Source organism: Odontesthes bonariensis, chromosome 24 (genome assembly GCF_027942865.1).
Source record: "Odontesthes bonariensis isolate fOdoBon6 chromosome 24, fOdoBon6.hap1, whole genome shotgun sequence".
In the NCBI taxonomy this organism is placed as follows: Eukaryota; Metazoa; Chordata; class Actinopteri; order Atheriniformes; family Atherinopsidae; genus Odontesthes; species Odontesthes bonariensis.
Window position 1 is genome coordinate 10273371 of NC_134529.1, and position 22767 is coordinate 10296137.

The 22767-nt window shown below is 40.1% G+C and overlaps 2 protein-coding genes across 6 annotated transcripts; one reads left to right on the top strand and one right to left on the bottom strand.

Moving 5' to 3' along the window:
* Window positions 1-14: 14 nt before the first annotated feature.
* On the bottom strand, window positions 15-14589 carry mia3 (MIA SH3 domain ER export factor 3). Of its 4 annotated transcripts, none has more exons than XM_075459218.1 (28): window positions 14415-14588; window positions 13405-13538; window positions 13244-13330; window positions 10942-13099; window positions 9787-10113; window positions 9314-9444; window positions 6659-6790; window positions 6321-6342; window positions 6141-6229; window positions 5972-6049; window positions 5716-5826; window positions 5551-5622; window positions 5354-5458; window positions 5129-5251; window positions 4945-5032; window positions 4757-4809; window positions 4560-4650; window positions 4331-4469; window positions 3918-4080; window positions 3786-3821; window positions 3602-3669; window positions 3314-3399; window positions 2927-3040; window positions 2349-2405; window positions 2220-2266; window positions 2052-2120; window positions 1167-1557; window positions 15-793 (listed from the first exon to the last, which is right to left on the bottom strand). In XM_075459218.1, exons 1-28 carry the CDS (start codon window positions 14533-14535, stop codon window positions 537-539), a joined length of 5349 nt encoding a protein of 1782 aa, XP_075315333.1. In that variant the 5' UTR covers window positions 14536-14588; the 3' UTR covers window positions 15-536. The 4 variants fall into 4 exon arrangements, with proteins under 4 accessions (XP_075315333.1, XP_075315332.1, XP_075315335.1 ...); XM_075459217.1 differs by having other exon boundaries at window positions 4757-4821; XM_075459220.1 differs by lacking the exon at window positions 2927-3040 and having other exon boundaries at window positions 4757-4821; window positions 14415-14589.
* taf1a (TATA box binding protein (TBP)-associated factor, RNA polymerase I, A) lies at window positions 14251-22529 on the top strand. 2 transcript variants are annotated; one of them, XM_075459222.1, is made up of 11 exons: window positions 14251-14666; window positions 18242-18415; window positions 18588-18751; window positions 18998-19111; window positions 19193-19391; window positions 19633-19751; window positions 19958-20116; window positions 20370-20436; window positions 20632-20755; window positions 20904-21058; window positions 21629-22529. In XM_075459222.1, the coding sequence occupies exons 2-11, from the start codon at window positions 18283-18285 to the stop codon at window positions 21673-21675; spliced, it is 1281 nt and encodes a 426-aa protein (XP_075315337.1). In that variant the 5' UTR covers window positions 14251-14666; window positions 18242-18282; the 3' UTR covers window positions 21676-22529. The 2 variants fall into 2 exon arrangements, with proteins under 2 accessions (XP_075315337.1, XP_075315336.1); XM_075459221.1 differs by lacking the exon at window positions 14251-14666 and adding an exon at window positions 16178-16407.
* The last annotated feature ends 238 nt before the right edge of the window (window positions 22530-22767 follow it).

Genomic DNA, 22767 nt, shown 5'->3' on the forward strand with positions numbered 1-22767 from the left:
TAGAAAAATAACACTTGCAGCATATACATTCTTTATTAATAAAAGTTCTACCAACATAGTAAAATAAGTTATACATCTGGCCATCAAATTACACATTTGCTTCACAGTTTGTACTGAAGCAACAACTTTGGGAAACCAGTTATCCTGAAATGCTAGAAGCTAAATCTCCCCGTTTCTCCTTTTGAATTTTTTTCCCCTAATAATTTCCACAGGAAATGGCATTAACAAAATTGCTCATTAAAAATCATTGCTATATATACTTTTTAAAAGATCAAGACAAATTAAAAACCTCTAGCATATACTGAAGTGTTATTGCACAATAAGCTGTTAAGTGGCAACCCTCTCAACTCTCATATCGATTTCAGACACATAATTATTGATGATTCTTTAATCTAAAGACATCACAGGGTTTTTTTTTTTTTATAACAGAGATATGAAAATCATCATGACCTATGTTTGGACTGGATCTGGGGTGTTATAATGACAGTTTAGGGCTGAAGATGAGTCCAAGTCTTTTGCCACAGCTGGTGGTATTTTTAAGGCTGGACCATTGCTGGCCTTGCTGAGTCCTGAGGGGCCTCCTGCTTCACGTTCTGTTGCTGACCGGGGCCGCTCTGAGCACCCGCTGAGTTCTGGAGGGCATTGGGTGCAGACTGACCGTATGCGTCGCCAGGGTGTGCAGAAAAGGGCGGGACACCTGGAGGCAGATCCATGTGTGGGTTAGGGTGTCGTGGTCCTGGAAAGCGCATGTCAGGAGGCATGGGTGGACGTGGTCCCAAAGGCCCCCGGACACCTTAACAGAAGAGTTGAAAAAGGGAGATAATGATGACACCTTCAGGAGAGGCCGAGAAATGTGTGACACAGAGGGCGAAATATTTCTCACTATTTTACTGAACAAAAAGCCAGAAAACGATTCCCCTCTACTTGTGCTGCTATACAACAATTTATCCCTTAGTATTACATTGAAATTGTCCATTATGATCCCAATAGCACAACGTTATCAGCTTTATTTTATATCAGCAGATCTTATGAACAACTTACAGTCACTGGCTTAAAGGAGAACATCACCTTATGTTTCACAACCTCAAAAAAAAAGCCCAGAGCAGATTAAAATGATGCAAGAAAAAACATGACGTGCTGAAAATAAAACTAAAGCCTGAACATACCAGGTGGCGGAGGCATTGGTCCCAAGTGATGTGGCGGAGAGGGACGGAAATGTGGTGGTGGTGGACCCCGAGGATCCATTATAGGTCCAGGGCCTGGCCTGGGGTGGAATAAGAGTCCATTGGCAGGTCGAGAACCAAACTCCACCCCCATTGGTCCAGGCAGGGGCATACCTGGGTGTCCATTGGCCGGTGGAGGAGGTCCATGAAGAGGAGGAGGAAGAGGGCCGGGCGGTAGATGGTAAGGGCCTGGCCGTGGCGGTCTGTAAAGTCCGGGTGGTGGCAGACGGCCGTGGGGGCCAGGAGGGAACAGTGGGTCATGGGGTCCAGGGGGTCCTTGAACCATGGGGCCGGGTGAGTCCCGGATTGGTGATGCTAGGAAGGATCCAGGTCCCTGAAGACAACGCGATCAGAAAAAAAACAATTAAATGTGTGCTGTCACATTTTTCCTGTAGGTTTAGACAGATTAAAACGTTAGTCGTGCAGTAAAGAGATCCACAAACCACACATTACTGCAAACGAGAAGTGCATTCAGCCAGGGCGAAATCATGTGACCGGTAACCACACACCATGATTATTTGAATTAAGAAAACTTTAAAAAAAAGAAAAAGAAAACAGGCCACTTTCTCAAGAACTTGACCCCCGACACACATACTGATACTTTTAAAACAAAAATTTTACCAAGATGCATTGTAGCTCAAGTTTAGGTTTGCTGCTTCTGTCAGTGCTGTGAGAGCAAGTGAACCCACACACTCAGCCTTAGAAATGTTACTTCAACCCCACAAGACCAAAGTTCCTTTAATCTCCTCCCACAACTCCAGTTTTGGGGGAGGAGTGCTTACATACACCAAGCACCAAGCACCTGGACTGGACAACCGCTATACTCACTGGCTCAGGACTTTCTGTGGAAGCTACAGCCTGAGTTTCTGCTTTTATCTGTGGATCTATGGCTTGTGTCTGTTTTAGAGCAAGAAAATACACAGCTGAAATGTAGGTAGAAGCTCCAAGTCTATTGATAAAGGGGGGAGAGGTGTCTGATGTGAATAAATGACTTACAGATCCATCCAGGTTGGCTGGAGATGAGCTTCGGGGACCCATCATGTCTGAATGAGAAGGAAAAACACAGCGTCACAAGAGAAACCAGAAGTCTCTAAAATACAAGGACTATAGAAGATGAACCCGTACCAGGGATGTGTTTATTTTCAGGGTAACGCCCATGTGGATCTGATGGAGGTCGAGGACCTGTGGGGGGTAGAAAATAAAAAGCAAGATTAAAACATCTCAGGGCACCAACTATAGATCATTTCCAGGAAAACCAAAGTTATCAGAAACAAAGGAGGAAACAAAGTAAATTAAGACTGAGTGAGAAAAGTTTGGAGCAGAGCTCAAGTTTTAAAATGAAAAACATACACACATTCAGGTAGCCTCGTCTCGACTCCAGAGTTCATACTGGAGAGCAGGTTGAAACAGTACATTTGCTGTGCATTTCACAAGAAAATTCTTCTGCAACAAGGATTTTTTTTTTTTTAATGGTTCAACTCAGTGAATAAAACAAAAAGGCATGTACCAGGGAGAAGGTAGGTGCAGGATGCAATACACACAAGGAGGGAATAAAAGGAAGAATCAAGGAGAAGGAGCTGAAAGGAAAAATAAAGTCAGGTGTAAAAAGAGGCGAGAGATTTGAGGAAATGAGGTTGTGGCAGAGGGGTGATGTCCAGCTTTGGCACAAATTAAAGAAGGTGATGTGATCCACTTGGACTCACCATACGGGTCGATTCGTCGCCCAACTGGGGCGGAAGGAGGGCGCCTGGGACCCTCGATCATTATAGGAGGGGATGGTGCACCCCCACTCACAGGAGAGGGCCCATATGAGTCACCTGTTATGATCAAACCACCAATTTACCAAAAGAAAAGAAACTGCTGACAATTTAACACAGTCTATGCAATAAAGACGTCCTCATTCCAGGCGATCCTAGACCATCAGGCACATTGAAATGACAAGCATGAAATACATCTGGCAGAGATGGAATCCACTCATTTAGCAAAATCAGATTATGAGGAGGATTAGAAAACTGCATCCTCGTCTGCAGTTCTGAGGGATGAAACTGTCCTGCTGGAAAGAAAACAGAAGGTGAACGGTGTGGACCTACCTTGGCGAGGGCCTGCAGTCTGACCAGAGTTCGGTCTGAAGAGAGGAGCACGACGCTCGTTCAGCTGGGAGGTAAGTACTGCCAGTCTGTTAACGGAGGGAAACCATTTTTACCCTTTTTAAAAAGGCAAATCAAATCACTTTAAAGTGCAAATTGTCATATCCGAGTTAAGAGTTTTCCCAATTTCGGCCGACAAACCGGCTAATTACTTTTAGGAGAAATTAATGCCGACATTACACAACAGCTGAACATGTAAAGAAATGCAACATATGTCCTGAGTATGCTTACTTTTCACGCAGCTTTGATGATTCGAGCTTCTCCTGACTCAGAGATCGCTCTGCATTACGAGCACTCACCTGGACACAACATGCACATTTAGTACAGCCACAATCACGCCAAGCTGCACGACAGACATACATGTCTATTTACTGCGCATTGGTGTGAAATTAAGAATAAATGTGGTGACACATACCCAGTTGGAGTGAGTTTTGTTTTCCTGCTCTTTTATCTAAAAGATAAAAAGAAGAGAAATTCAGTTCAAGTTTCAGCACGATTCTTCTTTCCATTTGCTCCGTCTGAAATAGTAATCTTAAAGAAATTCTACCTGTTCTTTGTAGACCTCCTCGGTCTTTTTCATCTGATCCTCCATTTCATTAATGCGCTGCCTTAAGACCTTAACCTGCTCCTCTGCTTCGAGAGCTTTACCTCCCACCTCCGACAGCAGATTGTCTTTGTTGCGTCGCTCCAGCTCCTCCTTCGTTAATCTCCTGTGAGGCGACAGAAACAATCTCCATCAAACAACAGTATCTACCTTCTTAGAACTTATATCCATCTCAAAAAGACAAACGTAACTTATTCAGTACAAAATCAGAGAGAAATTATGTCACATTTATTATAAAAATAATTTTATTACGCAAATATTTCCAATATTAGAAATCATAGTAACATGTCTGCATCTTTGAGGTCTGGCATATAAAGAAAAATGTGGCAAAGATTTCTACAGTGAAAATAACTTACTGCTGCAGCGCGTTTTCTTTCTGCTGGTACATTTCAACCATGATTTCATTTTTCTGCTGAAGGATCTTGAACTGATTTTCAACGTGGCTCTTGTCGCTTTTTAGACCTCCGATTGCATGTTCCAGCTCCTGGTGTTTTTCTGCAAAAATCAAGCAACATGTTTAGAGAGAAACACCTTTGAATTTGCTTCAAATGCGTCTTTTTTGTTTCCCTTCTAGGACTTACGTACCTTCTAGTTCCTTCCTAGACTTTTCTACATTGAGCAGTTTTGCCATGAAGCGATCCCGTTCTTCTTCTACTACAGTGAGAGTGGTCTGGACCTGGGAAGTAATGCAGGAGTTAAAATGCTAAATCTCGGAAAGACATGATCGCATTCAAAGTTTGGTACAATAATGATAAGCTTTAAAACAGTTGGTGAAATCTTACCCTGGATACATCCATCATCTGTTTGATTCTGTTTCTTATGGCTGTCTTCTTATCTGTTAATGACACTGAAAGACCATCAAGCACTTTGTAGGCAAGAAAGGGGTTATCATTAAAACAGATACACACAACTTGAAAACTACTAAATCTATCTGCAAAGTTTGCCTTATTAGTGACAGAGTTGGACTCACCAGCTGCTACTTCGCCATTGGCTAAAACTTTGGTGTCACCTTTTTGCAAATCACAAGCGTCCAAGTCTGCCAGAAGCTCAGACAGCACCTGCAGGGGCACGTTTTGTTTTAGGTGAGCCAGTTTTTTGATAAACAAATTTAAAAAAAAAAAAAAGAAAGGACAGTAAAATACGAAGAGACTGACCTCAACGTTGTGATCTTTGAGCACCACAGAATCCTCCAGCTCTTTTTGGGACTTTTGATAGACTTTAATCTTCTCGTTCAGCTCCTTGTGTTTGTCCTCCCAGCTTTTAATAGTAGCCTTGAGCTGCAAGACATCATGAGTCACAGAGGGAACTCTGAGGAAACCGTTTCAAACATCCAGTTTCTTTGATCAGTTAATGCCAAACAGGTCCGCATATCGTCTTACTGTTTTGTTCTCTTCCTTTTTGACAGCAAATTCTTTCTCCAGACATTTGTGTTGAGCGTTTCGTGCGTCCTCCCGAATCTTCGCCTCATCCAGGAGAATAGTAGTCTATTGCAAAAAGAAGGTTTACAACATATACAGAAATTGAAAGACTACAGTGATGGACTCTTAATACATAAAATACAGCTTAAGGATTATACCTTAGCAAGTGCTTCTTGAATCTTTTTCCGGCTGAGCTGCATCTTCTCATTGGACTTTTCTAATTTTTCAATCTGTTTAAAAAAAAGGAATCACACATCATGAATCTTTGAAGACAGAGCAATTAATGAAGAGATGGGTAATAAATAAATAAAGAAAACTGTTACCCTGGTTTCATTTTGCTGAGAGGTGGCCCGCTCTTCTTCGAGTAGTTTTGCATATTTGTTTCGCTCCTCAGCCATCTGGTCGTTCTGTTTCTCTGCCTTTAAAACTTTACTCTGTAAAAGGAAGCATGAGAGCTCACTGACAGTCAGTTATTTTAGTAGCTTTTTGAGTAACTTAAATAAATCACTTACGAGTAGAGCTGGTGTACCAGTTTGCGACACCGCCTAAAACATAATTTCCTTCTTACTTCGTGCTTACCTCCAAGTCTTGCATCTTTTTCACTGTACAACTAACAGTTTCCTTTGACTGTTTCTCGTTTTCTTTCAGTTGTTCAGTCTTAAAACAGAAGAAAACATAAGTCTTAGTTACTCCTGATAGTATTTTCAGTAACTTGTGGATATTTGATCACGTTCATCTTGCAGCTCACCCGTTTCTGGAGTTCAGATATTTTGGCATGAGCATCGTTCTTTTCCTTTTTAAGAGCCTGGATTTGATCTGTGAGTTTTTTATCATCCACTATTTTCCCCCCAAAACCAAGAAAGTACACAATCAGCAGAGATTTACACATCTGCATTTTGCAATGAAATGTGAATAAGTGGAAACCTACCAAGGTATTCTCTCTTCTTCACCTAAGAAAAAAAAAAAAAAGGAAAATCAGATAGGTAAACATTGACTTTCCATCTTATCAATACAATTTAAAATAAAACTCACAGCACAACCACTACACGTTATATAGCTTCATCCCTAAAAACTTGATAAGAAAGCAAATTGTTTCGTTATGTCAGACTCAAACTAAATGTTTGTCAGATTTAACATGTCAATCCAGATTATAAATTTAGAGTAAAAACAAATCTAAATTTAAACTGAAGATAGAGACTTATAGAATACCTCTTTGTCACAGTCAAATCGCATCATTCAAACTGACAAGAGAGCAGCAACACTTACAGCAAATACAGTCCTCCAGAAGAAGAGGGTGATGGTCAAGACTCCAACCAAAGCAGTGATGACAACAGCTTGCCAAGGACAGCCATACAACGTTTCCCCTGGCTTCCACTCCTCTGGCAGCAATGAAACCATCTGAAGCATGAAAACAATGTTTACACTGATGAATGAAATTAAGCTTGAAAATGATGCCATAAAGAGTGTAAAAAAAAAAAAGAAGTCAAGTGAGGGTTTGAAATGCATCCTTTTTCCCCCTTTTACCATGCTTTACACCTGAATACTGCAACAACACATCAAACTGGAACAGCAGACAGGTAAACATACAGCAAAAGTTCCACCGAATGTTAACCTCAACTCCAACATTTAATATTTACATGCATCTGTAGACAGAGTTGTGTATTCATTAACCATAATCTGATCAAGAAAAGGGCAAATCGCCAGAGGTGGTCATTTACCTGCGTCACACCAGGAGCATTAACATACAATAACAATTCAATCATTTGCTGCACAACAATGTAGTTTATGTGAAAATAACGCGGTTGGAATAATAAACTAAAAGGTCTTCAATCCAGTAGGTCATTTTTATAAATAAAGACATTCAGAGTAACCTTTTAAAAGCATTCCTTATCCATAGTATTAAAATAAAACATGGTTATGGCACTTAGCAGGAAACCACTGTGTACAATCCACATGCAACTTCCATATTCAGACACCTACATCTAACAAGGTTTACAAAATAACTGGCTTCAGTGGTTTTCATTAATGTCTGGTAATATAAAGTTTGGTAGCATTTGGATCAACCATAAAGAAATCTAACAGTTGTAAAGATTAAGAGTCCCCCAGTTGTAACAAGACCAAATACACACTCCGTGGCTCTGATGAAATACAGATATTGCAGTTAAGCTAACGCAACACATTTCCTGCAAAGGGTATCATGCTCTTTCTAGCCTGTTAGCCCAGCTGTATTTCAAGATTAACTGTATGATTTAGAATTGCCCAAAAGGGAAAACTGTCATTGTACTCAAGACAAATTATGTAAACCTAAAATCTTACAGAGGTAGGATCAGCAACCTCTACTATGAACAACAAGTTTGTGAGCAGATTCAGGGGTATCAGAACTCTAAGTCAGTGTCCATCTGTCAAATGCTTATCAACACGTCAGCAGGCCATAACAGCATTATTAAAACTGGACATGAGGGTTTAATCCCACAATTTGTTCCACTTACATGTTGCAGTTCTTTAAGAAATAATACATATATGTGATCTGGTTCCATCACAGGTGGCTGAGAAAATGTTTCACTTTCCATGCTCGTGTTTAAAATAAAAACCGAAGCTAGTCAAATGCTATTTGACAGATATTAGCTACCTTGCTAGCAGGTTAGCTCACTTCAAAGTAATCTGTACAGCTGCGCTAGCGATAGGTAACAGTGAAGTCTAATATTCCGGAAAACAAACAAGAAACGAGTCGTACAAACACCGAAAACGTGAAAAAGACTCGAAATAGATGGTAAACAAGATTTGACAAGGGCTCGCTAACGGTACAAGTGAGCCGTCATTCACTAACGCAATTCACTATCAATACACAACCGACGTTAGCTTAGCTGGGAGTTTCAATATGGCTAACTAATTCATTTCAGAAAGAGATTTGAAAAATCCGAAAGCTACAATTATCTGACAGCACGGAGTCCACAACACTACGGTGTGTTTTGAGAAATGTCTTCCGAAATAAGGCCCGCCGGTGGTGCCCTAATAGCCAGCTCAGCACCGGCTGTGTTGAACTTCAGCCTGCACCGCGACAGTCAACACAAGAGGGGGAGGGCCGAGGGACGTGCAGGGCAGATTGGAAGTTTCTCAACGCAGATATTCAAGTAAGCAAAGAAGATAGTACTTTGTGAGATAGTATCTGTTGCAGAAATACTAAAGACCAGTAAAGTGACGCGTGTACTACCAATTATTAAATCAAACCAGAAGATTTTAGAAATGTGGCACAACATCATTACATGAAAAACAACTGTCACATTTGTCCATTTTTGAGCTATCAAATGAGGGGCATTCCTCATAGAGGATTTATCTCAACAGAATGCATGCTTGTTGGCGGGTTATCCCCTAAACTCATATAAATCGTCTCCAACTTGATTACATTGAAGTTTTGCCAGCAGTGTTGAGGGTGCTGCTCTGATCTGTTGTGGTACAGAGGGAGCTGAGCTGAAAGTCAAAGCTTTCGATTTACTGGTCCAACTTTGTTCCCTACCCTCATCTAAAGTCAAGCGATTTGGGTAACGACCAAATGAATGAGACTCCAAATACAAGTGGCTGAAATGAGTTTCCTTCTGAGGATGGCTGGGCTCAGCCGTGAAGATAGAGTGAGGAGCTTCTACAACTGCCATCATACCTACACTGATCAGTGATTGTTCCAAACAGCTATTTCTTCTAAAATACAAACAAAACAAACAAAAAAAAACATATTTCATGAATGAACTTGCAGACACTTTCTAAAAAAAATCCAGCTATTTAGCTTCCAAACAAGCACTGCAGAAACACCTCATTTTTGTTGTGTCTTTTAAACAATCTGTAAAAACAACTAGACTAATGGTGATGAGTACGGTCCATTTCATTTATACAACCAGATATATAGAAGCTTGTAATTCTCAGACTTACCACTGTGGTCCACTCTGTAGTTTTATTCTTGACCATTAAGAGGATGCAGCCCATGTAAACAATTCCAGTTGAGAATAATCCAACTTCTTCCTCATGCATTTCAGTCACTGGCTCCATTGAGCCCCCAGAGCCTAATGGAACAAAATTCCCACTTTAGTCAGTTCAGTTTTTATCTTTCATGGATAGCCTCAATGCAAATGTTTCCTTATTAATAGTTAAAATATTCTAACAGAATATTAGATATAGATTGATCCAAGACTTCAACATAAACTCTGAGGAAGCTTAAAATCTTGAAAAAAAACATGAGATTTCTGAATAGAAATGTCAAATATATAGAATCATCTCCACAAGGAAGCAAGGAGGCTGACTGAGCATCTCTTCTTTCTGTGGTCATGCTGAGCAAATACTATCACACACAAATGAGGAACTGACACATTTAAGGAAAAACTAACTGAAACTGTCAGATTACTAACCTAAAGACGTATCCTCGACCTCAGTAAAAACTCCCATATCTGAAGGGTTTTCCAGGGCAGCTTGGGGGAGCTTTTGCGGCTCATCCGGTGCAGCAAAGTTCGGCTGATTGTCTTTGTTTTTATTAAAATGTCCACCATCTTCCTTCACACTAACGTCCGGTGTAGCGGGTACCTCCTCCACAACTATCAGCTCCTCTTTAGTCTCACTTGGCTCTTTTTCATGATTCATTAGTGTGTGGTTGTCATCCTGATTGGGATCCGGCATGATGTCAAATTTATCGTCAACAGTGAGGGGGGTGTCTTCTTCAACATTCAACAGAGGTTTATCTACAATGGAAAAAAATAAACAAATGAAATCCCATGTGAAATAAGGCATTAAAACAGACTTTCTAAAATGTAAACATTCACAATAAGTGTGTGCTTAAACCACCATGAAAATTTTAAGGTTTGAGTCGTTTTAGATCACAAAAAATGTCCCTTTTCTGGTGTCCCCACTTTGTGTAGCTTTTAGCTTTAGCTCGCTTGTCGGGAGAGCTTTTGATTCCCCAAACTAAGAGCGCTCTGACTGCTGCCAACTGCAGGTCAAACACACAATACTCATACATACTTTATTTAACCCCCCAAAAAGAAAAATCCCTTTAAGAACAGAACATTTTTAAGAACCGGTCCAGTGTGATCAGTTGCTTTATGGGTAAATTTGTTTAGTTTTGTATCAAATGGAAAGATGCAGCTGCAGCAGGTTGACACTTTTGCTGAAAGGAAGTGTCAAAGGAAAAAATCCATTGCTGGCAGTAAAGTGACATTCTATCACAACAGGTCATTTGAGACACATCCAGCTGTTGACCACAATCCCTTTTAGCTTGATGAATTAGCGTGGATATATTTCGAAACTAGATGTTGGTCTGAACGGGGCCTGAAAGCCCGTCTACTTTGCCGCAGTACAAAATTCTCCATTCCTTTTGTCAGTGCATCGTAAGCCGATGCAATCTGCTACACTGTGAAAGCCCAGATAATCAGTTGTGAAAGCAGAAAGTGCAAATGCCAACAGACTCCTCCAACCACAGAGGAGCAACTCCCACACTAGCTCTTGCATACATAAGAAATTTAAATGAAAAATTGTATTAAAAAAAAAAAAAAAAAAAAAATCAAACATACCTTGCTCATTATCTGGTGACTGTTCTGTTGCTAAAGGCACACTGTCACTGGCTGTTGAGTACTTCTGTCGTAGGCTGAATGCAAGCTCCTGAAAGCCATCCAGTAATTCAGTTTCCTCATCCAAACTACTGGTGTCCTTGTGTTGGTTGTAATCTTGTTTTGTGTCCCGGCTATCGAGCATCTTTTCGATCTCGTCCAATATAGTGTTCTCAGAGGCCTCAAGGATGCTCTCAAGTGCATTCTCGATGTCCTGCATGCTGCTAGTGTGAGACAAACGTGTCGCCTGCAACTCTGTTTCCAGATCAGAAAACATGGCCTCCACTTTGAAGAGATTATTTAGACCCAAAAGCTTTTGGACCCGCTCAACGTTTTCCTCTGTGAAGTGGTTCCTGAGCAGAGTCAGTCTCATTATGTCATCGCTGTATTCAGGCTCTAGAGTTGACACAGTGGACTGTGTTGTTTCAGGTGAGGTTTCGTCAGTGTGTGCATCATCTGACTGTGAGAGAGAGAGTGCATTTTCATCTTCAAGTAACTCTTCCTCCTCTTCATCCTTCTCTGCTTCTGTCTCCGCATCTTTTTCATCCCCCTGAATTTGTGGTTCCTCCACAAATGATCTTGCAGAGCTCTTATTACTTTCTAAATATGTCACAAAATGATCATGTATTTGATTATTAGGTCTGTCATCTACTGTATTTTTGTTATCTTTGACATCTGAATCATCCGACTGCCTCTTTTCAGCAGAAAGATCCTGATCTTGTTCACTTCTGTTAATGGATAATTCTTGTTCAGTCACAGTTTGGTTTTCTGAAACCTGCTCTCTTACAGCATCACTGTGCTGTATTTCTTCATCATTTTCATGGACCTCTGAATGCTTCAACGCCTCGTCTTCTTCTTCATTCTCAGTGGGTTCATGTGCTGTTTTAACATCCGATTTTTCACCATCAGGATTGCTTAAAATCTCATCTTGCAATACTGAGTGTAGTAATGACATTATACTCTTTTCTGTTGTATGGAGTATCGGCTCATCGTTTGGCTTTAATGTTTCAACCAAAGCCTCCTCATGTCCAACCCCCCTTTGATCACTCTCATCTCTATTATCAAAAAAAGGTTGGTCTTCCTGAGGTTCTGATAAAAATTGTTCTTTCTCAGTTTTCTCAAAAATCTGAGAGGTTTTTGTAGCAGCTTCCTCTTCGCGATCCTCGTCGTCCTCATCTTCATCTGAACTCACGTCTCCTGCTGTGGTCTCTCCCCCAGTGACAACTGAAAACACGGCATCTCCAAGTGATGTCCACATGTTTTTTTCTTCCGTTATTTTCGGTTTATCATCCTGGTTTATCGTCTGAGGACTTTCCTCCTTTGTTAGAGAATCCAGTTCTGGGGTGTCGATGGTTTGGTCAGAAAAAGACAGCAGTGGAATTTCCTTATTATCGTCCATTACATCTTCTGGGGGTTCTTTCACATCTTCACCATCCTCCTCTTCATATGGGGTCACTTTTGTTGTGATTTCTTCATCAGTGGTGATCGCATCAAAAGTTGTTCCAAGGGTAGTTTTCAACTTTGGGATCTGCACTCCTTTCGAAACCGCCACCGTTTCAAAATCACTTTTGGGCATAGATTCCAGCTCCGATTTGTTGGGTGCATCCTGGATTTCCCTCCCATCTGATGCCTGTTTGTGTTTTTGCTCAGGTTTTTCTCCTTCTGTAACATCAGGCTCATCTTCTGTAACATCAGGCTCATCTTCTGTAACATCAGGCTCATCTTCTGTAACATCAGGATCATCTTCTGTAACATCAGGCACATCTTCTGTAACATCAGGATCATCTTCTATAACATCAGGCACATCTTCTGGTTTAGACTCCAGATCTGTTATCAAAAGTGATTCAGTTGATGTGGCAAGTTCAGATAAGGAGGCACTTTGGTCGTCCTGTACTGTATCCAGCTCTTCTGAGAAATGATTGTGCTCAGTTTGTTTTTCGCTCTTAGTCACTTCTTCTACTGATGGCTGCGTTTCTCCCTGCTTGCTCTCTGCGTCTTGGATTTGGTCAGAAGTTCCATTATTTTGACTGTCCTTCTTCTCTTCAGACAAGCCTAAGAGTAGGTCCACATCGTAGATGTCAAACTTGTTATATCCAGAATCAAAACAGACAAAATCGGTTTCCTAAAAACAAGACAAAAAAGGAAATTACAAATATGTTGGTAATGGTTGCATTTCTCAAAGACATTGTGATGATAGTGTCAAAGCTCCATTGCATCTTTCATTGAGTTTCCATCTTAATTAAGTAGGTCTTTCATTTTGTCATACCTCTGTTGGAATTTCATGTTCTTTGTCAGTATAACGGTGGTTTACTGCAAGAAGGTCTTTTGGAAAATAGCCGAAGTTGTTTCCAACCTATTAGCAAGAGAATATGTTAAAAACTAGATGGAAAAACAGTTGTGAATAAGCATTTACAACAGTATACTTACACTTCCAGCCCACATGTCGGCCCTCCTTCCTGACAGTTTGTAGTACACATATATAGTTTCAGATTTTTTGAATGAAAGGAACCGACAATCAGGTCCTGAGAAATCTTGAACAGCTTTTCCCCGAAACAGAAGCACTGGAAAAGGAAAAAAAAACAATCTTACAGCTGCTGTATTTCACAGGACTCTCGTTTCAAGCATTAAACACGTACAAGAAGCTCTAATGCAGCAAATCAGAAAAAAGTCGACATCTCTAAGGTTTAGATTTTGATTACTAGTGGCATGCAATACACCCTGCACGAATTGTATTGGACTTAAATTCATTTTTAGAGAATAAGGTGCAAAGTAACTGGTGTGCTTGTGTCTTTGACACACTGTCACTATGCAGTGACCATATTTACTGTCTTATAAGCCAGTCTGGCTCTCTTTTTATAAGCTGCCAATTCAACGATTTCTTATCAACAACAGTAGCAATCTGGCAGTTTAACCTTGCTTGTAAAATGTAGCTCTACATCGGTTCGCTGTCAAATATCTAGTTTTTAAAAACTTCGCTAAGCTACTAAGGGTAAGGTTGGCCAACAAAATGAGATACAAGTGGACAGTTAAGCGACTGTGGTTCAACATTAGAGCGAACACAGCTTGTACTTTTCACTGATATTTGACCGAGCACTACATCAACATTAGCGGACTAAGCCGGCCGGTGGCTAATTTGCTGCTAACATTAGCTCTTGCTTCCACCCAGCGAGGCAGGCCGGAGCTGCCAGGCAGCTGGCCAGTACAGCCTGAGTCGGAGCAATTAACCCCGTTTAGCTTGAGTTAACACTACATTACCCGGTTTTCATCGAGCATCACACGGTTAAATTGCCTCAGAATAACAGCCAGAGGAAGTCAAGGTCGCAAATATCGACTGACAACAGGTCAGGAGATAAGGCGCAGTTTATGGCTAGCTGTGGTATCGGGATGAGGTGGGAGACGCATCCTTAAAGTCCCCTCGAGCTGCTGGTTAAACTTACTGCTGCACTCGTCGTCCGCGCATCTTTTAAAGTCGGAGAACCTTTTCTCCAAGGCTGCCGTTGAAATGAAGTTGAATAGAAGTAATAAAAAGCCTTGTCGGTAGAAGTGTTTTGCTGCCATGCTGGCAGTTTTGGATCCTGGCTTCTTGACTCCGCCGCTGGAGCATGAGCACTGGGCTGCAAGAGTCGACACGTCAGCACATCAGATCCGGCTGGGTGTCGGCACGAAGAGGTTTTCACAGGATGCTTCAGGTAACAATCTCAAGTGCATACACAGATAAGAGACCATTAACATCTTTTGTGTGCAGACTTCTTAATAATTATCTAGTGCCCCCCCCCCATTTAACTTTTGCCTGTTTGGTGTTCAGTGCAGTTTCTACACCCCCCACCTCCGAGACCAATTTGTAAACACTGAGGAACTTTCTCTCAGAGAGAAGAACCAGAACCAGAAAGGCTGTAAATGAAATAATATGTAACTTTGAATTGACTGTAGTAAGAACTAGTAATTGTAAGTGAGATGATACATTACACGATGTAAAAGATTTTCTAACTTTGCATTGAAAACAAAAATATATATTTTTAAATATGTGCTAAAAGTGAGACAAATGATGTATCGAGGCCAACCACAGTTGGACAGTATGGACAGTATGGACCAAGTCTGCGAGTGAACATGATGAGAGAATAAAGTGTATTAATTATAACCAGCTCATATTACAATGACTGATTAGATCATAATAACATTGTCACTGGTTCTCTTTTGGTTACTTCATTGTATTTGGATTGCTTTTTTATTAAGATATAGTAATTCTACTACACAAAAGGAAATATAGGTTGCCAGTTTTATTTTAAGGATATTTCTACACATGTTTTAGATCTCTGTTTCTATTTAACTACATATCTTTGTAAATGCATCATCACTTCTTAACCTTTCTTCCTATAATTTTACTTTTCATTCCTCTGTGGGTACAATGCATCATCTGATTGTATTCTGCTATTTTTGATTTGGAATAAGTAAAGTCTAATCTTTACGTACATTTTCATTGCTTAGAAATTATTCATTTTATTTCCATTGTACATAAAAACACAACAAACCTTTACCAAAGTGCTTTGTACAATCAGACCAAACTAGACAAAATTAAGTTTTTCTAAACATTTAAAATCAACTTAAAGCAAATTAAAAACTTTTATTTGTGTAGATGTGTGGCTAATGGCTTATACCTAAAACTATTTATACAGGAAGAGAAACATTCTGAGTAAAATATTGTCACAATAATGAAAAAGCAGATACGTAAACTTAAAAGAGAAGCAACATCACACAACCTGTTTGACTTACTATAAATGTTGCATGGGCAAAAAGGTATTTTATTTGCAATGAAAATGCTTCTGGATGCTGAAAGAAATAATAATCATAATTGTGGAGTTAAAATGTTGTGACTGACTGCACTGAGTAAGTGCAATATTTCACAATTTTTTATTTAGTGAGTTCCTCTTCCTATTAAATTACACAAGATTGCAAATGATTATGCTGCTATATTTACAGCTGGATTATTCCCCTTCAGCAGTTGGCTCCTGGAACGCATTAAGTGCAAAGCCTATAAAAGACTACAACAACAAAAAAGGCATAAATGACGCTTAACTTCTGCCCACTTGCTTTAAACCAACTCCCTCCTGAAGGAGGAGGAAGATGTGGATCAGACATTGGAAGGTTGATTCTTTGCCCCGCCTTTTCCGGTCAAAGCAGCCAATAACCGGGCAGCTTTCTCCTTCACTTCCTTAGCTGTATTGAAAGCATGGTCGATAGATGGAAAACAATCACACCATTTGCAGTCCCAGTAATGATCAATAATTGTTATAAGGCCTAGAGGAATTAAAAAGCCCGACTTGCTGCTTGAACTTAGACATTAGCTCAGCGCTGCGGGTTAGCTGATAGCATCGGCAAGTTGGTTTTGGACCCTCCGAAAATAAACATCTGGGCAACCTTTACAGCTGGGAGGTAAGTCAGGACGTGAGCTAACTGTGTTTTAGGTAAGATTTTAAATATATTAACTTGATTTAAGAAGTGTAGATTCACCGGCATCTACAGAAAGCTATGTTAAAAAAGCTAACTAGCTTGCAAGTTAGCATAGAAATACACTTGAGTTGTTAATTGTCAGTAATGGATGTGTGATGCCTTAATTACATAGAAACAGTTTGCGTATATTCATAGACGTGTAAAGTGACTTATATTACATAATCCCAGCACCCTTATGCTATCTACATACATGCCTGTGTGTACAGTAGGCTACAGTGAAAATATTGCAGACAGCAAAAACATTATGAATGAATTTTACCACGTGAGGGATAAGATAAGTGAGCACAGAACTTTATTTGCGTACATGGACACACGCCTAATATTGCGTAAGTCCCACTTGTGCTGCCAATATGGCTTGGATTAGTTTAAAATCTGCAAGTATGGGGCCTCAAGTGATTGGAGTGAAATCTGAGCAATCTGTTCTGTTTTTCAAGTTATCCACCCACCAATGCATCCATCTATCTTCATGCCAGCTTTTATCATGTAGAGGATCACAAAGGGCTTGAACATGTCCTAGCTGACTAGAGCAACAGGTGGACCACAGTCTTGGCAGGTCACCTTAAACCATTTCTGAGGCATTTTGGCTGTATCACAGAGTGCATTATACAGCCGAAAGATACCAGTGCCATCTCTGAGCACCACAGCTTTGAAGTTTTGCAAGTGGTGTCTGTAGGGATTTTTAATATAGATGGTCTGTGCCACAGTAACACCTACAAGATTAAATAACAAGATTTCCCAGAAGACTCTACCTGCAGCAACTTGCCTTTTTCCCATTGCGCATCCTGTTGTTATCTTGGTCTCTCAGTAGGTAAACGAAACACAGGCACTTTACTGTCCATGTGATGCAGTAAACATAGTTTACCTGACCAGAGCACTTTTTTTTTCTTTTCTCTATGGTCAGTTCTGGTGCTTATGAGCCCATTGAAGGTGCTTTTGGTGGCGGTCAGGGTTCAGTGTGGGCACTTTGAGCACTCGGTAACTATGATGATTAATGTGTAACAAGCTGCGATTCACTGCATATTCTGTCTTCTTTTTGTCGTTGATAGTATTTAGATTTTCATCAGTTTGTGCAACAGAAGCTCTTAGAGCCATCCATTACACCCAACCCGCATTAGTGAGCCTTGGGTTCTCATGAGTCTTTTGCCAGATCACCAGCTGGCCTTCCTTGGACCACTTTGGGTATGTCCTCACCACTGCATACAGGGAATGCTTCACCAGACCTGCTGTATTGGAGATCCCCTGGCCCAGTTATCCAGCTGTTACAATTAGTTTTTGGTGAAGTTGCTCATATTGTTACACTTACCTATTTTTCCTGCTTAAAGACAGAAGATTAAAGATCCAACTGCCCACATGCTGCCTAATATCTCCTACCCTTTTAGAGGCGCCACTACAATGAGATAATCATTAATTTTGTGGCTGATTGGTGTATATTTTCTACTCATAGCTTGTGCACATGTAAGTTATATGTTTTCTACACTGAGATCTATGGCAAAAGAGACCCATGTCAAATTCTTGGTATGTGCAAACATCTTGTGTTTCCAACTGACAGATCCTTAAAATGATCCATTTTAAATTTTCAGAGTCGAGGGAGTAGTTCAAGAATCTCAAATTAAATATTGATGCTGAATTTGAATGTCATGCAGCCAAAACACCAAGTTAAAAATCTAACTGTGGCTCAGCCAGGCTTTTCAGACATGACTCTGGAAACCTGTTTTTAAAAGAAAATATCCTCCTGAAGACATTTCTGTTCCTACAGGTGGCTGAGCTGCATACCTAAGTCTAACTGCAGTGCTGAATATGGATGAGTTGGACAGACACCTGGAGCAAAATGTCTTAATGATGTCTCAAAATGATGATGACTCCTCAGACACCAGCTCTAGACGAGGAGGGAAACAATTAAAGCTCCCTCTTGTTAAACCCATGTGTGTAGGTGAGATACACAGCATTTATTGTTCATTTATTTTTCTGTCATGCCTTTGCTGACATATGAATTTATTGCAAATCTTCTGGTGTATATAACTAGATCACATGTGCATGAATATCCTTATTATGTGTTGCATATGTAAACATAATTTTCCCATGATCTTATTGTATATTTTCAGAGACAAGACGTGAAAGTGGGTTTCACCGGAGTTCCAGAACGTGTCTAGAGCTGATCAGAGAAGCCATGCTGCATCATAGATGGCAGGAGGCAGCAGAGTATATGACATCCTACCCCCAAATTTTGGAGGACAAAACTAACAACATGTTACAGCAGTACAAAGAGGTTAGGTTATTTAAATAGCCTATTCTTTGTCATATCGGCAGTGCTCAGCCACATGGATATCAGTACACAAAACCTGGAAAATAAGTTATTATACACACTGTTAAAGGATGGACTCATTTGCTTTACTGGGATTAAAAAAAGGGGGTTGTATACATTTAATTAAAGAAGAATTTTAGAATAAAATACAAGTTAACATTTAGAGGATGTGCTGTCTTCAGTTCAGTCTTTTTGTGATGTCTTTTCCAGCTTGTTTGGAGAATCGGCACTGAGATCCTTCACCATCATCCCAAGTCAACAATGGAGGACTACAACATTATCTACGAATGCATGAAACATTCAGGAGTTAAACGTTACCTGATGGTAACTGACAAGCCTGACTTTAGTGTACTCATTTAATTTAGTTTTATTTTCTTATGAGGCCCATTGTCCACATGTTTCTAGATCTGTTTGGAGCATTCCTTCCATCTGATGCTCCATGGTCACTTTGAAGATGCAAAGCAGCACCTGTCTGCAGCTGAAAGCTGGCGGTATGGGAAGGAGTCAGCTGCTCAGCTTCAGAGGACTAAACTGATCCAGGCCTACAGGAGCTTGCTGGATTATAGAATCTGGTCTGACAAAAAGTTTTCACACTCCAACAACAGTAAGGCGATACACAGCTTCTCACCCCAAGAGCATCCATTATTTACTTGCGTCTGTTATGAAGACACTTTGAAATGTCTTATGTGATGTTACACTGCCACCTAGAGGATAGATACACCAACTGTGTGTGTAATGGTGCAACTGCAGAAATGTCTGTGAAGGATGCTGCTGCGTGGTGATATGTCCCAATTATATGTCACCTCCTCTATTTTTCTGTGATGTTTGGTTTCCTTTTTTTTTAGATTGTTTTGACTCTGACAACCAAGGCATGCATAACTATTTCAGACAAGCCTCTGTGAATCTTAAAGAGATTTTGAGAAACCCAGGTGTCTGGGATCCCTTCATCCTGAGTTATGTTGAGGTAAACACTCATTCCTTAAGGCTTTGATTAAATAATGTACGTTTTCAAATATCTTGAAAACGAGGATAAAGAATCCAGAGTCTTTAAAGTCTTCAAAGCGAAAGTCATGGTTCTGCATTGAATCCCTGGTGATATGGGGTGTAGTCTCTAATCAGAGTAAGGAGATTCCTTTCGGATCTTGTGTTATTGTAGTTTTATTTTGGCAGATGCTGGAGTTTTATGATGATTGGGAGGAGGCTCTGAAAGTCCTGAACGACTACGCTTTTGACAACAGCTTTCCACCCAATCCCAATGCATATTTGTATCTGTTCCAACACTTGAAGCGGCACGGTGCTCCTCAGAAGAAACTGATTAAAGTGTTGAAGGTAGCACTGGAGAAAGTACAGCATTGACATAAAGCCAGAAATTGTTCATAAAGACAGGCATTGCTTTAAAAGTTAAAAACTGTCATTTGAAATGGTATATAGATACTTTGTTTCATATTAGACACATTTTTTTCTGTTCTATTAACTTGACTAGAACTTGTGCCTACATGTAATCAGATTTGCAACTACACACATACAAAAAACTGTTCGTCTAATGTGTACTCGTAAAAGTTGACCTTTTTCATTGCTGTAGAACCTTTACGTGTTAGTCCCCAGCCATGAGTTGATGTTGGAGTACAGTTCGCTGCTGCTTCAGTCAGGTAAAAGCAAGTTAAAAGTTCTCACTTTGTAATAATTAACACTTAAAATTAAAGTCTATATGTAGAAGTTTCTTCTTCTTTTTTTTTCTTTTTTTTCAGCCAGCGACATTTGGTTTTATATTTTTCAGAACGATTTTGCCATCCATGTTTTACAAATAGGCATGTAATTTTTTATTTTTTTTCATGTTTTGATAGAGAAAAAAAGTAATATTCAGAAAGCTTTAGGAATCGTTCTGGAAATGCTTGACTTCGCCTGCTGGAGGAGCAACGTGGACGTGTGGAAGTATCTACAGGCCATTATTCACAAACTGCAGACAGAGTAAATACATAAATGCTTTATCATCATATAAAAATTCTGTTTTTATTTCAACAGACTGCTACTGGGTTTTTTTTTGTTTTTTTTCGTTTTTTTTCTTGTCACAAATCGATGAAGCCTGTCTTTATACTTGATATCTGCTTTGAAATAGAGACAACTGGGAAAGCATTGTCTCTGACAAGATGGCGTCAAGAAAAGACTGGTGGCCTGCGCTGCACTTTACGAGCTTCCACGCCTGCAAAGACTCTGAGGAGAACCCTGAGCTTCTAGAAGTGAAGGCATCGCTGATAAAAATCCTTTGTCCAGGTAAGCTGGTGTGCATTTTTTATAGAGTTGCTCCCAAAGGTGTCATCACCGACACACGCATCAAATAAAACTACCAGCATCAAGAAAAGGACTCTAGCATCAGTTTTTGTTTTGCAACTTCCTTCCTTACGTACAGTAGATATTACCTTACACAAACTAAAACCTTAAGATATAACAATATCAAATATTGAACAAAAAATTACAGTTGCTGATAAATAATGTATATTGATGAACACTGCAGAAGTTTTAAAAGCGGCTTCAGACTAAAGTACATTACAATGTCTTTTTGAAAGTTTGAAATACCAAATACCACTCTACACCAAGTACTGATTATCTAAGGGATTGTACTACCTAGTCCTATAAGCTCAACTATCCTGGTTTATAATTTCTGGTAAAACTTTCTGTATATTTTCCCTCAAAGGCAAATCAACAATTCTAGAGTCTGTGAAAATATACTGTATCAATCAGCACCATAGAAGTTGTTTTGTTAGTCTGATGGCTCTACATAAAAAGTTATGTTTTTTTAGATCCACTTGTTATTATTTTGTCCATTTGTTTTCCTTTTAATAGATCGAACACTGAGGTACGGTGTTGAGCCGATGACCAATGGAGAATAGACTTGACTGTGAAACACTGAACTGCCTGTAAGCAAGTGAAAACCCCAGGCAAGATGTCTTCATGGGGACCCTTCGTGAATGCACTTTTTACATGTTTATTTCAGTAAGACTAGTGAGTTTCTTCTCTTCCATCAAAATATTTTTTAATTCAATGTTTACAGACAAACGGTTCTCAACCTCCCCAGCAGTGCTGGGCAAATTGTGCCTTGAGTTTTAAATCATGTTTTTCTTACCGCCAGCCAGCATAACCACTAGGTGGAGCTCTCGTTCTGTATTTCTTCATGAAGTGCTTGACCACCTAGTTATTGATGTAAAGGTTTTTGTGAACATTGTAATGGCAGCTAAGTCTCTTTCTGACCTTCAACTGCTGTACAGAGGTGTTTGATATCAGAAGTGAGTGTAAACAACACAAAGCCAGGGGGATTTTCTCCCTGTAATCTCTATTGTCATTTCAAAGAGATTAATCACAGACAGAACATTGTGTGGTGCAGACATGTGCGACTGACAGTTCACAGCTGGTTGCTGCTGAGGGCTTCAGCATTACTCTCTTTTTCTGTTACATTTGCCACCAGTCAGTTCACAAATGACTCGTGGCCAGCTTGTGTCACTGTTTTGCACAGTATTCAGCGCTGTCAGCCATTTAACTGAACCTGTATCAGTGTGTCCTGCAAATGGGAGGCTTGTCATTTTTGATGCCACTTATGCATTGTCTATAAGAAGAATTGTTTTTGTCCGTTAAGAATGTTTCTGATGGCACAATGTGATCTGGACTTCAAAAACTGTTTATTCTTCTGAGTCCTTCAAACCCGAACATGAAATAAAGTCTTGCTTGCAGCAGCATGCCAACTTAATAAGTGAGAGTGTCTGTAATGATTCTGTGTTGGTTAGCCACAACGTTGGCCATGGAGCAGCTCAGTCAGCCATGCTGTATGTGTTGCTTTGCAGTCATTATATAAACCAAGGCCCAAAGCACTTGGCCAACCACAGGAGCAGCTGGAGAAGGGATCTGGGAATACACAGCACATGTCGTTTGAAAATTCACAACGACAGTGAGGATGATGGAGTTGGGAGATGGTTACCACTTACTGTTTT

What these genes read in the sequence shown, in the direction of transcription:
- mia3 (XM_075459217.1), bottom strand. Translation starts at nt 14,535, where the DNA reads ATGGCAGCAAAACACTTCTACCGACAAGGCTTTTTATTACTTCTATTC. An exon ending in GTCACCAGATAATGAGCAAG is followed by an intron (nt 10,114 to 10,941) that starts GTATGTTTGATT and finishes TTTCCATTGTAG; the next exon opens with ATAAACCTCTGTTGAATGTT. An exon ending in AAAAGGAAGAGAACAAAACA is followed by an intron (nt 5,252 to 5,353) that starts GTAAGACGATAT and finishes GATGTCTTGCAG; the next exon opens with CTCAAGGCTACTATTAAAAG.
- taf1a (XM_075459222.1), top strand. Translation starts at nt 18,283, where the DNA reads ATGGATGAGTTGGACAGACACCTGGAGCAAAATGTCTTAATGATGTCT. An exon ending in GAGTTAAACGTTACCTGATG is followed by an intron (nt 19,112 to 19,192) that starts GTAACTGACAAG and finishes ACATGTTTCTAG; the next exon opens with ATCTGTTTGGAGCATTCCTT. An exon ending in AACTGATTAAAGTGTTGAAG is followed by an intron (nt 20,117 to 20,369) that starts GTAGCACTGGAG and finishes TCATTGCTGTAG; the next exon opens with AACCTTTACGTGTTAGTCCC.